Source organism: Pipistrellus kuhlii, unplaced genomic scaffold (genome assembly GCF_014108245.1).
Source record: "Pipistrellus kuhlii isolate mPipKuh1 unplaced genomic scaffold, mPipKuh1.p scaffold_m20_p_11, whole genome shotgun sequence".
In the NCBI taxonomy this organism is placed as follows: Eukaryota; Metazoa; Chordata; class Mammalia; order Chiroptera; family Vespertilionidae; genus Pipistrellus; species Pipistrellus kuhlii.
In genome coordinates, this window is record NW_023425416.1 from 42172683 (window position 1) to 42186829 (window position 14147).

A 14147-nucleotide genomic window follows, 5' to 3' on the forward strand; every position below is an offset into this window, starting at 1 on the left:
GAGTTACATGATACAATTTAGTGTGACTTATGATGTCTAGTGTTCCAAGAATAATTTCAACTTCATAAAGACTCCTTGACACCATGTCGGAACCTATACTTTTTCTCCTGCTTACCTATTTCCGATGTCTGGGGTCAGGCTTTAAAAATGTTTAAGAGGGAGGATGGTGTGGGGGTGAGTTGGGGAGGGCAGTCGAAGACAGAGGGAGGAAGGAAAAAGAAAGAAAACCACATAATTTAAAAAAGGCAATGGGGCTTTAAAAATGAAAACCAGAAATAAAATGCTAAAAATGGGAGCAGAAGCAAAAGTTTTTCATTAAATCTGTGACAAAGCAAAAACACAAAGTCTTTGTACCTATTAGGATTTACACTGATCCTCTCACCAAGGTACTCTTGATAATGCAGCTCGCTTCCAGCCAGTCTTCCTGCGTGGCTCTTCCCAACCTGGCATGATCACGTGAGACGCACACCCTTAGACACGCTTCTTCCGAGAAGGGCCAAGCCTCTTACCTGACCACCAGTCACTGTATCAGCACACCGCATCTCCGCAGACAGGCTCCCTGCTGGCGCCACAGCGGCACTGTCCCCAGGTCAGCAGGAGGTTCAGGCCAAAACTGGCACAGAAAGGTAAATGCCCACAGTAGGTTTTTACATTCATTTCCAAACCGCATACAGTGTAAGAAGACAGCCAAGGCTGCTTCGAGGAACTCTTATCTCCTGGCCTCTGCCAGAGGCAGGCAGGCAGCCTGCGCCGTGGCCCAGAGCGGGCGTGCTGTCCGGTGTGCTCACTCTCATGAGGATGCTTGGCTATGGCAGTGACAGTGAGGAGATTCGCCTCTCGTACAGCTCGTTAGAAAGGTCATCTTGTGTTTTCAATATGAAACATTCATATAGTAAAATCCAATCCCAAGACTTCTTGGATTCAGTCTTCACACACTTTTAAGCGTGACTTTATTTGGTAACGAATATAGTTCAGACTATTTAAGAAATCACTTCAAAATTATGTGGATACCTCCACTATTTTCAACTGCGGAAAAAGGAAAAAGAAATTACAAAATTACAGCTTTTTTTTTTTTTTAAAGCCAGATTTAGGAAAATCAGGACTATTCAATTGAAACTCGCAAAAAGTGACAACCTCTTCCTGGTTCATGTTATCTTTAAATAATTCTACAAAAAAAAAAAAAAAACCCAAAACCACTGGTTAACCTGCTCTGGCTCCTCTTCCCTAAGTTAGCTTCGTGCACACATTTGCTTTCTGGTGTCTGGCTAATACTCCCAACAGCACCCTGCGCCGATACTATTGTACCTGCCAGTAAGGGGCTGGAGGAGGGGGTATTAAGACACACAGCAAAGCGCTGTCCGCAGGGGGACAAGAGCGGGAGGCAGGACAGTCGGCTCTCTACAAAACAATAAATAAACAGAGGGCTGATATTCACCCTTTCTAGAAATGATTTTTGAACTCCGCAGCATTTAAAAACACATTGCTACTTTTGCCGAATGCCCTCGTGTTCTCAGGAAATGCGGAGAGGAGACGCAGTACAGGCATCCATCAAGAACAAATGAATTTTTTCATGAGCACAAATTTGGAAGAACAGTGCCCTGAGGTTGGAGTGGATATCCTATGATGCCTGACATTGGGAATGTCCCCCACTTGCTCAGAACACAACCACACAAGTAGTTCAGTGTGCATTTCCTTCTTTAGATAATGTGAGTTTTGTAGAGTAAAAACTATTGCTCTGAGAACAAAAAATTGAGAAGGGTATCAAGTTGAAGATGTTTGTGAATAAAGGATAAAGTGGATCAGTTTACAGTTAAACTCAGCATTGCAAGTAACTTGATACCACTTGCCAGGCAAAAAGTGAAATGGTAATTTTAGCACTGTTTTGGGCGAATCCCTTCAAGAGCATTCTTTGAAATGCAGCTTCTGTGCTAAGACTAGATTCAGATTTGCACCTGTCAGACTTTTAAAAACAATTTTGCATTTAAAAATACCTTCTTACAGCCGGGACTGGTTTGGCTCAGTGGATAGAGCGTCAGCCTGCGGACTGAAAGGTCCTGGGTACGATTCCGGTCAAGGGCATGTACCTTGGTTGTGGGCACATCCCCAGTAGGGGGTGTGCAAGAGGCAGCTGATCGATGATTTTCATCGATGTTTCTTTTTTCTTTTTCTTTTTTTTAAATATATACTTTATTGATTTTGTACAGAGAAGAAGGGAGAGAGATAGAGAGTTAGAAACATCGATGAGAGAGAGTCATCGATCAGCTGCCTCTTGCACACCCCCTACTGGGGATATGCCTGCAACCAACGTACATGCCCTTGACCGGAATCGAACCCGGGACCCTTCAGTCCCCAAGCCGACGCTCTATCCATTGAGCCAAACCAGTCTTGGCTCTCATCGATGTTTCTAACTCTCTCTTCCTCTCTGTGAAAAATCAATAAAATATATATTTTTAAAAAAATACCTTCTTACAGAATACTGTAAACACAATCTTTAAAATGGCAATAAGTACATATCAATAATTAAATATAGCCAGGACCGGTTTGGCTCAATGGATAGAGCGTCGGCTTGGGGACTGAAGGGTCCCGGGTTCGATTCCGGTCAAGGGCATGTACCTTGGTTGCGGGCATATCCCCAGTAGGTGGTGTGCAAGAGGCAGCTGATCGATGACTCTCTCTCATCGATGTTTCTAACTCTCTATCTCTCTCCCTTCCTCTCTGTATAAAATCAATAAAATATTTTTTTTAATTAAATATAAATAGACACATGCACCAATAAAAAGACACAGGATGGCTGAATGGATTAAAAATCATAACCCATCTATATGCTACTTCCAAGAGACCCACTTACAATTGAAAGACAGGCTGAAAGTGAAGGGATGGAAAAATATTCCACACAAACAGAAATTAAAAGCCGGACTAAGCAATACTTGACAAAATAGTCTTTAAAATAAAAAATGGAGGCCCTGGCTGGTAGCTCAGTTGGTTAGAGCACGGTCCCAATAGGCCAAGGTTGTGGGTTTGAGTCCCTGGTCAAGGCACATACAAGAAGCAACCAATCAATGTATAAATATATGGAACATAATTTTACATGAGTCAACTCAAGAAGAGGATAAAACAATAGTAAACACCTAATACCCAACACAGGAAGGCACACCTAAATATATAAGGCAATTAGGGAGACATCCACGGTAATACAATAATAGCAGGGGGTTTTAATATCCCATTCATATCAATGGATAGATCATCCAGTCAGAAAACTAAAAAAATAATGGTCTTGGATGTCACATTAGATAAGATCGGCTTAATAGACATTAATAGAATACAGATTTTTTTCCAAGTGCACATTGAACATTCTCCAATTTAGATCATGTCAGGCCACCAAACAAGCCTCAAATTCAGGAAGACTGAAGTCATACCAAATATCTGTTCTAACCACAATGGCATATAACCAGAAATCAGCTACGGAAAAAAAAACCTGAGAACACCCCTCCACAAATGTGGAGGCTAAACAAACAACATTCTAATAACCAATGGGTCAAAGAGAAAATCAAACGAGATAAAAAACTATTTTGATCCCTTCCCCCAAATGAAAACGCAACTTTTTAAAAAACTTATGGGATGCAGCAAAAGCAGTACTGAGAAGTTCCCAGTTGTACAGTTCTACCTCAAGAAAAATCCCATATAATTTAACTTTTCACTTTTAAAGGTACTAACTAGAACCAACAAAATCCAAAGTAAAACCCTTTCTCTTTTCCTAACCCTTTCCATGGGACTCACTTGTGCCAGGTCTTGACCCTCTTTCAGTTTCACTCTTTAAAGGTCATCGATGATTTCTACAGCTCCGAGTCACCACTGACATCTCAAGCCCAGGCCTGAGACAGAGGTAATTAAATGCCAACTTGACATTGCGACAGATCTACTATACAACGGAACTCTGGACTGTTTTCCCCTCCAAATCTGCCTCTGCTGGGACCACTGCCCACTCTTCCAAGAGTAACGACCATCAACTGGAGTCCAGCAGAACCCTGTTCATAATGTGCAAGATCCCTCCACCTCTCACCTACGTGACATCTCCTGCCTCATCTTCCCACCTTCCCACCTGTCTCCAGAGTTGCAAGAGTGAAAGAAAAATCTCAATCACCCTTTGTTTAAACAACTTCACTGACTTCAAAGGTACATCCAAATAAAATCTAAACTGCCACCAGGTCTTACATACCAGACTCTGCTTCTCGCCTTGTCTCCATCTTGTTCTGCCCATCCCTCACACACTGTATAGTAGCAACATGGTCGCTTAGGCCTCCTAAGAAGCCAACATCTTTCCTTCGCACACCGCTTTGCGATACTCCTCATAGGGCCAATCCCTTCTCACTCTTCAATTATCAGCATTAATGATAGCACCTCAGAGAGGCCTTGCCCACCAGCTTCATGTCCCCCTACCCAGATTCCCCTCATCCATAAACTCCCTACACTTTCCCACTCCTCCATGGCACTGAAAATATTTGTGATTATGTGCATCTGTTGGTTGGCTGATTCTGATTTGCTTTTCCCACTATAGTAAGTTCAAGATTTGTCTAGCATCACAAGCATGGTGGCTGACAAAGGTGCTCAGTAAAAGGTTGGCTGAACAAACTGAGACATCCTCCTCTCCCCTCCCCCCCAAATGAGGTATGACTTCTCTTCCTTGTTGACTAGTTAATATTTATTACAACCCTTAGAAACATTCAGAAAACGTCTGAATTCATTTCTCAAACTCTTCTTAAAATTAGTAAAGCCAGCATTTCAAAAATAAACACACAAGATGAGAGATTACAAGCACACACTATTTTTCATGCCGCCAGCATTTCAAGACACATGCACACATTCAAAATACCTTTTACTGTGGAGAATAAAAAACAACTCTCATCTTGAAAGTTCTGAACCATCTAGAAGGAGAAAGCAGATGTGGTTAAGATCCAACTGTCCCTTTGTAACCGGTTAAAATTTGCAGTTAAAGGAAAATAGTATAATCTGTATACTATACATTGCTGTACAAGCACAGGATTCGACAGCCAGAAGGGTAGCTAGCGGGCGAATGCAGGTGAGTGGTAACGCTTTATACCTGCTGCCCTGGCAGCAGTGCCTGCTCATGATGGTCCCTGAGGACCTAGTCAGTCGGCCATCTGACCCCCCTGGGGAGCATCCCTGCTGGGTCCTGGAATAACTGACAAAGAGTCACTGCATAAGTGCTCTTCTATTATCACTTGTCACTGAACACTGGAGGAAAAAAACTATACTTCTAATCTGCTTAGTATATTAGTCATCAAATAGCGGGCAAAAGGAAACCCATCCAAATGCCCCTCTCCATAAAAGGGGTGAAAGCCCACTAATCTGCAGTCCCCCTAAGGGGGTGTCTGGATTACAAGGGGAGGGAGGAGAGCCAGTTATCCTTGATGTGTATTCCTTAGGATCACCAGCATACCTGAAACTCTTGGTTATATAGTCTTACAAATTTTGATCCCAACTCTCTGAAAAGGATTTTCATGAGTACTTGTAACAGAGGTCACAGAATTTTTCTATAGTTCTTCAGCGATATAACTGTGAATGGGAAAAGCAAACGGGCATGCCAGTTCAAGTTACCTGATCACTAACAAGAATGTGAATACCAGTGGGACCCTGTCTGTAAACCTGGTTAATCTGGTGGAACGGAATATTGAACACCAACGCAAGTTTTCGAGCAACTTCTGAGGCAACCATTTCTTCCAAGTAGATTGCATGATAAACTGAAATAAATAAAAAACACACATAACAGCATTTTAGCAGTAATCTTTTATCTGTTTTCCACCTTGATCTATAGTAAGATTACGTATAAACATTAAAATAATTTCTGTAAAAAAGGATCAGCAGTTTTAATTTTTCTTGAAAACAAATAGGAGTTGACTGCAAATGGGCCAGGGGACCTTTCTGGAGTAATGAAACGAAAACGGGATTGTGGTGATGGCTGCAAAACTGCACATTGACTGGAACATCACTGAATCATACCATTACAACGGGAGGCTGTGGAATATCAATTATACCTGAAGGAAACTCTTAAAAAAAAGTTTCTAGCAATATAGTTTAAAAACAAAAACCTAAGGAGGTCATAGTTTTTGATTCAGGAGGCCTATGAATGGGAGTTTATCCATTTATCCTAAGGAATAAAAACCGCCTCCCCACTCCCTATTAAACCCAGTATAAGAAAAGCGAAGGATGTGGACCATGAAGCCTTCTGCTACTCTACAGAGGATCCCAGGTGAGTCCACCTAATATCCTGTTTCTTTCTGGAACATGTAATCTAGCAGCGGCTCTGTTGGCACAGCACCAAGCACATCTGCAGTGGGTCTGACTCTTGTAGGTCAAGCTCAATTACTAGTGATTCAAGCCAGACATTGATCAGTGCCAGAGCTTTGCTTTTCAAACAAGGGGAACCTCTGCCAATCATACATCATGAAAAGCTTAGAATTTGGAACTATAATCAGAGGAAGACTATAGAGATGTTGAGTAGGGTCACCAAACTATAGCCTATGTTGGTCAAACCTGCCCTCCACTTGTTGTTTCAAAAATGAAATGTTGCCGAAACTGGTTTTGCTCAGTGGATGGAGCGTCGGTCTGCGGACTGAATGAAGCGTCCCAGGTTCAATTCCGATCAAGGGCATGTACATTGGTTGCGGGCACATCCCTGGTGTGGGGTGTGCAGGAGGCAGCTGGTCTATGTCTCTCTCTCATTGATGTTTCTAGCTCTCTATCTCTCTCCTCTCTCTTCCTCTATGTAAAAAAAAAAATCAAAAAAAAAATATATATATATATATTTTAAAATGAAATGTTATCAGAACATAGTCACACCTACCTTCTACATACTGTGGGTTTGATGCTATGATGCAGAGCTGAGTGGGAAAAAGGCCCTATAGTCTGTGAGGTTGAAATATTGACTACCTACTTAGCCTTTAACAAAATGTTTGCCGACCCTAATCTAGGGTTAAGTTTTTCTGTATTTCCACGTACACCTACCCAACACTCATGTCTGAGGATATACCTTCCAGAATATTACTATCCTGACCATATATAAATGGTGGAGAAGAGCTTGATGACAGGCAGAGCTCCCTTAGAACTTTTAGCCTTTAAGACTTTGTACCTTTAGTCTTATAATAAAATTCACAGTTTTTGAAGTCAAAATGACACCAAATGGGAAAAAATCATAACAGTAAATGCTTTCCTTGGGATGTTTACTAAAATTCAAATCACAAAGCAGTTTTCAGAGCTCTATGCAATATGAGGGCAAATAACTGCCTCTCTGAATTCCATGGCACACTTCTCCCTGGACAGTTATTAGTGGGTTGCCCTTATTTTGTTTCAGAATGTGGGAAGAGGGGAGGGAATGACCACATATCCTCTTTACAAACGAGAGCACATACGCTTTAAAACATTAAGAATACACATGCTTTTCCCCCCTTCTACAGACTATATTAGGAGGAAGGGAGAAGGGCCATGATTTTTATCTCTGCCCCGATCCACTCTATTACACAATCAAGGACACCTCCCAGCACTCGGATGACCATGACATAGAGTATGCTTAGTGACACAGCTCACAGTGCTGGATTCAGCTCTGACACATGGGTGCATCTTTACACAGGTGATATTTTTACTTTTCTCCCACAGTCAGTAAAATGATTTTTTTTTTTTAAAAAAAAGAAAACAAAACCCTTCTCCTTTCTAGTTAAGACACAAACGTCATCATACTCATGGCACCTGAGGGGTTTCTTTTTAAAGGCAGCAAGCTAGTCTTTGGCTTGTTAGGTATTTCTGGCGTAAGGAGCCATAAAGGGCCATGTAAAAAGAGCTCTACCATGTGGCAGACATGACTGAGACAGGCCGATAGTTCCTTACTCTCCAGAAGACTCGGCCCTGGAGCTCATTGCTGCCAGGTCTCCCACAACAGCAACTCTGCAGAACTAACAGGACAGGGGTCCTTCCAAGCCCCGCTTACAGCTCAGCGTCAGAAAGGGAGTGACAGGAAGCTGAGATACCCTCCATACCCACCGTAGGGTGTCCCACTGCCATTCTCGGCTCCGCTGCCTGCAGCCTGCTGCTGCCCTTGCAGCAGTGAGCTGCCCGGCTGCTCCTGACAGACATAGATGGTTAAGCGGGGCCTAACCGACCTGCAATCACAAGATGCCACTCATGAGCCAGGAGAGAAAGCCGCCTCACCACATGTACAAATGGCAATTACAGGAATCTAAGTTCTATTTCCTTATGAGAACTTTACAATTTCATTATACAAAATAAATTACTAATAAAAATATAAAAACACACACCTCACACCAACTATCACAGGTGGTCTAATCTGATGATCCAGACTCTAAACCACTGAGATGGTCTGTCAGATGCTGGTAAATTTAAGTTCCAAGATTAAGTCAGCAATTTAAGATCAGTAAGATTCAGTTTTAATGGAATTCTCACACAAGTCTAGAAATAGCAATAATAGTATATGAATCTAAAAATCCAGCAGTTTACGGTTCTTTCATTTTAATTCACAATCAGAAGTTTACATTTTTAACAACTGTTTAGTAGTAGTCATATGACCTTGAAAACCATAGATTCTGTATAGCTCACCTAAATGAGAAGTTTGTTTTCTTGGCAACAAACCCAGTCGTCTTCAAGAAATCAGTACTGCCCATGTGCATTTCTACCAGTCTTACAGTCTATCTGCCCTCATCAGTGCCTGCATCAAATCTGGGCCTGCCCTGAAGGTGTACACAAAACAGTCTTCTTGTGAGCGTGACACTGCCGAGGATCGACAGCGCACACAGGCACACGCCAACCCAGTGTGGAAACCCATTCTGCCCCAGTCCCCACACAAGGAAAGGCACATAGACATTCCTTTAAACACAGTATTTTACCTTGACTTCAGTGAATTATACAGCCGAATTCCATCGGCTGCCCCACAAATTTGTACTAAATCTTCCTTTGTCAGTTTTAATAAGTCGGCACCTGGAAAACAGCATAAAGAGATTCCTCTCAAAGAAATGGAAAAAGAACTAGCAGATTAGTGGCTTTATGACATCTATCTTCACACAGATGACCTTCAAAACCATCACAGGTCTCCTGTGTGTATAATTACACAACATAAACACATACACACACACACACACACACACACACACACACCCGTTTCTCAGAACCAAGTGCTGGCTCTTCCATGTCCTATATGAGGAAGGAGCTTAGAAGGCCAGAGGCTGATAAATCAGAACAATGAGCAGGGCTGACAGGAGTGTCTGTTCCAACACAGGATTTCACCGCCTGCATTATTCTGGATGTGTGGTGGTTGTATGGATAACCATGATTCTGACCTCAGATAATTGACCTTGCGATCACCCAGACCAATCTTATTTTACAAAAAAATAAAATGTAAGTCCAGAGTTTGGGAACTTGCCTAAGGCAACACAAGTTGGAAGGACACCAGGCCCCTCTGTACCAAGCAATGTCAAGTCAAGCACTCTGTAACCAGCAGCCAGTGTTAATATGAAAGTATGGCAGAGATGCCAAAACTGGCTCGGTGGATAGTGTCAGCCTGCCGACTGAAAGGTCCCAGGTTCAATTCCAGTCAAGGGCATGTACCTTGGTTCCGGGCACATCCCCAGTAGGGGGTGTGCAAGAGGCAGCTGATAGAGTTAGAAACATCAGTGAGAGAATCATCTATATATCTCTCTTCCTCTCTGTAAAAAATCAATAAAATATATATTTTTTAAAAGAAGCATGGCAGAGAAACAGTAATATACTGTAAGATTCCCCCACAAATATTTGGTAAGTGTAAATGACATATCTAGATTTGCTATAAACTACAACACAAAAGGGAGAGGGAGAGACTAAGAAGAATAAGACTGATCAGTAAACTGGTCATTTCTGAAACTGGAGATGGTTACACGGGTCCATCATTTCTTCTCTCTACTCTTTATGTGTGAATGTATCCCATCATCTTTTGTTTTTTGTTCCACTTTTATTAACACTCACGGTGTAGTTTACTGTGAGAAATGAGATGCCCTCTGGGATTAAGGCATGACTTCCATGTGACAAACATCCACTTACCTATGTGACTAGATAATGGGGTTATCTTTCTTTTTTTTGAGGGTTTGAATGTGAGCGCCTAATAACTTTACAAGTTTGTAAAAGAACTACAGATGAGAGAAGCACATTTCTCGTGAGGTACTAGCGTTGATGGAATCAGTTAAACAGAGACAGGCTCTCTCGTCTCCCTTCTGGGGACAACTACATGCCTCTCAGTGTGACCAGAGATGAGTGTGTGCACATCCTTAACCCTCCACAGACCTGGACACATACTCATGTGCACAACCCTCTCCGAAATGTGAATGCGCAGGCGGCTCAGAGAAGGACCTCAGTCTCCTCCTCACCATTGTTCTGTGGGGAAGCTCCCAGGGCAGAGGCCAGAGGCCAAGCCACACGGTCACTGGTCACACTGCAAGAGTTCCGAATTCTCCAGACAGAAACATGGACCTAATCTAACAGGCGTAATCTACGACCTCCCTCAGCTCCAACGGTCAGAGTTTTATGTGTGGGTTTTACTCTTCATCTGTCTTTTTTTTTTTTTTTTAAATGTATTTTTTCTTATTTCAGAGAGGGAGAGAGAAACATCCCTCTCTGAATGGCTGCCTCCTGCATGTCCTCTACTGGAGACTGAGGCCACAGCCCAGGTATTTGCCCTTGACTGAAATAGAATCTGGGACCCTTCAGTCCACAGGTCAACGCTCTATCCACTGAGTCAAACCAGCTAGGGCCATCTGTCTTCTTCATAGGAGTTCAAAATGTGTTTCCCTCTCACACAGTGAAATTTTTAAATTTCCAGTTTCTGCTTAGTCAAAGAAATGAGGCTGGTAGCACATGACTTTCACCCAGTACTTCAGAGAGACAAAAACTACATGTGAATTGGCTGATCATCCATAGGAAAGGAGGCCACATCCTTCGTGAAATCAAGCTTTCCTCCTGGCCAGACATGTGCGTACGCTCTGTCCTCTTACAAGGCTCAAGCTACATGTTTCTCACCACAGCCCTGCGGGCACTTTCCTGTGGCTCACTGTTTCTCAGAACACACTGGTCAGTGTCTTGTAGGAAAAGGGTTCCAGGGACAAATATGTTTGGGGAAAATCTCCCACCTGGTGTATCTATTACTGTCCCTCTAAATCACGTGTCAAACACAAGGCCTGCGGGCCAAATCCGTCCCGCCAGGCCTTGCAATGTGGCCCGCACCGCACTGTCATCACTGCACTCCGCTGCGTTTCCATCACAATGACAGTTTATGACTGTTCAGTTAACCATTCGGCCCGCCATTTAGGCTGGATTTTAGATTTTGGCCCCTTCTCTGATTGAGTTCGACACCCCTACTCTAAATAGTTTTCTCCTGTTCAACTGCTTAATCCCTGTTAAAATCCCAGTAAACATTCTCTTCACTTACTATGCATGACTACACTAAAGTACTATAAAAACCATCCCTGAGCAGTTCATGCCATGCAATACTACACAGCAAGAAAGAGGAGCAAACTACTGATACACACAAACACCTGGAGAGACTTACACTGAGTGAAAAGAAAGCCAATCTCAACAGGTCACATACTGTATGATTCTATTTATAACATTCTTAAAATGACAAAATAGCGACAGAGAACAGATTAATGGTTGCCAGGGATCAGGGATGGGGGTTTGGGGGTTTAGGGCTGCATAGGGGAAATCCTTGTGATGGCGTATCTCTCTTCGTATCTTCAGTGGTGGTTATACAAATCTATGCATGTGATATATGACACAGAACTATATATACAGTGCACCAATGTCAATTTCATGATCTGGATATTGTACTGTAATAATGTGAGTGAATGGTTCCCTGGAGCATCTCTGTACTATCTTCACAAACTTACTGTAAAGAAAAAATTATTTCAAAATAAAAAGTTATTAAGTGAGCTGAAACCGGTTTGGCTCAGTGGATATAGCATCAGCTTGCAGACTGAAAGGTCTCGGATTCGATTCCAGTCAAGGGCATATACCTGGGTTGTGGGCACATCCCCAGTAGGGGGGCGTGCAAGAGACAGCTGATCAATGACTCTCTCTCATTGATGTTTCTAACTCTCTATTTCTCTCCCTTCAATAAAATATATTAGAAGAAAAAAAAAAGTTATTAAATGAAAAAAATTGCACAGAACTATATGTGCCTGTACACAAATGAGGGCACATAGAACTGGTGAAGAAGTAGACTGTATTGATGTCAGTTTCCTAATTTGATAGTGTATAACAGGGGTGCAAAGTATTCCCCCGGGGGGTGGAGGAGGGGAACTGAGTGATAGGTACACAGGACTACCTAGGATGTGTTTTAACACCATCTTATGAATTTATAATTACTTCAAGATTTATAAAAATAAAGCTAATAGAAAGTACAGAGACAGACAAAATATGCATGTGCATGTGTGTGCTTACACATGTACATGTGTGTACACACACAAAAACATACCTGAAAAATTGGAAAACAGTCTTGTGTAGGAAGAAAATCTGTTTTTGACCAGCCACTGCTGTGTTTCCTGGGTGGTGGCTGAAGGCTGAAGTTGCTATTAATGAAGAAAATGAATATAAATAGAAGAAACTATTCAAAGCTATAAAAACATAACCCAGGCCTCTAGCATGTTATAAATAACATTGAAACAAAACACAGAAATCCTCCAAATTTGAAGTAAAAGAACACTCAAGAACTGCATTAAGTCTGACTACTCAGTGATCCAACCACTGATTCAAGCCTCTGCCAGAGCCTTAAAAATACAGGCCCCAAAAGCATCTGAACAAGTTCGAAGAACAAGACACTTACTTCACTAGAGGTTTGTGAAACTCCATCTCCCTGATGATTTGGGGAAGAAGAATTGCTGGGGAAAAGGGAGAGGGGAGGAAAAGATAGTTATTATTTATATATTTATATAAAATCAAATATTAAAGACTATTCAACTAGGTAAACTTAAAAAAATATACTCTGTGACAGAGCAACATAAATTTGCAATAAGAATATTGGCACAGCCCTAGCTGGTTTGGCTCAGTGGATAGAACATTGGCCTGTGGACTGAAGGGTCCTGAGTTCGATTCTGGTTAAGGGCACATGCCCGGATTGTGGGCTTAATCCGGGGGGTGGGGTGGGGGGGCGCGGCAAGCAGGAGGAAGCCGATCAATGATTCTCTCTCATCGATGTTTCTCTCTCTCTCTCTCTCTCTCTCTCTCTCTCTCTCTCTCTCTCTCTCTCTCTCTCTTCCTCTCTGAAATCAACAGCAACAATAATAATAATAATATAAAATATTGACACAATTGATAAGGAATGAATATGATGAGATTAAGACAGAAGACTTCCTTTTTAAAACAAAAAAATTTTTTTAAATTAATTTTTTACAGAGAGGAAGAGACAGGGATAGAGTTAGAAACATCAACCAGCTGCCTCCTTAGTGGCGATGTGCCCGCAAATAAGGTACATGACCTTGACTGAAATCAAACCTGGGACCCTTTAGTCCAAACCAGTTAGGGCAAGACTTGCTTAATTTTTGCCTTTTCTTTCTCCATCTGTGACAGTAAAAGATTCTAGCTCTATGAAACAAAAGGGTTCCAATTATCTCCAAGTGAACAGGAAAATGAAGGACACTCATTCATTTTAGTTGGGGGTTGGAGGAGGGAGAGTGGTAATGTGAGAAATCAAGAAACAAACAATTGAAAGTAGCTGCAAAAAATCTACATTAAGAAAACAATGAGCTATAAAGGAGTGGTATGATAATTCTAAATCAAAATGATATCCCTTTTAATAAATTTATTCATCATTACATGGCAGAATTCAAGAGAACAAAAGAAACAATCGCATACCACTCTCCTTTTGTTTCTAAGGTAAAACAAAAATGAGAACCAACTACACGGCGGATGTGGCCGCCTTCCTGGTCCTGGCTCTGACTCTTAGCACTTTACTTAGGTGTATTGTGTTTATTGTTCAGCATCCTCTTCTACCCACTAGAACTTAAGCTCCTCAGAGAGGGATTTGTCTGTCATTTAAATGTGACAGCACCCGGAACGGTGCTGGGCGCATAGTGGGCTCTCAGAAATAGCCAGTTAACTAG

At 42.0% G+C, this 14147-nt stretch overlaps 2 protein-coding genes across 10 annotated transcripts in view; one reads left to right on the forward strand and one right to left on the reverse strand.

Moving 5' to 3' along the window:
* FBXL2 (F-box and leucine rich repeat protein 2) overlaps positions 1-14147 on the forward strand; it is a 54101-nt gene that overhangs the window by 39560 nt on the left and 394 nt on the right. The window lies entirely within an intron of this gene.
* The window catches only part of UBP1 (upstream binding protein 1), a 47906-nt gene continuing 33999 nt past the window's right edge, over positions 241-14147 (reverse strand). For 3 of the 9 annotated variants that reach the window (XM_045579355.1, XM_036431766.2, XM_036431765.2), the window contains 7 exons: positions 12872-12926; positions 12524-12617; positions 8913-9003; positions 8053-8171; positions 5617-5759; positions 4871-4922; positions 241-1026 (listed from right to left, as the gene is read on the reverse strand). In XM_045579355.1, coding sequence (XP_045435311.1) covers positions 989-1026; positions 4871-4922; positions 5617-5759; positions 8053-8171; positions 8913-9003; positions 12524-12617; positions 12872-12926 — 592 coding nt within the window. In that variant the 3' untranslated portion in view covers positions 241-988. Of the gene's footprint in view, positions 1027-4870; positions 4923-5616; positions 5760-8052; positions 8172-8327; positions 8479-8625; positions 8757-8912; positions 9004-12523; positions 12618-12871; positions 12927-14147 lie in introns of those variants that run through there. The other 6 variants (XR_004986893.2, XM_036431767.2, XR_004986896.1 and 3 more) reach the window with 6 other exon arrangements.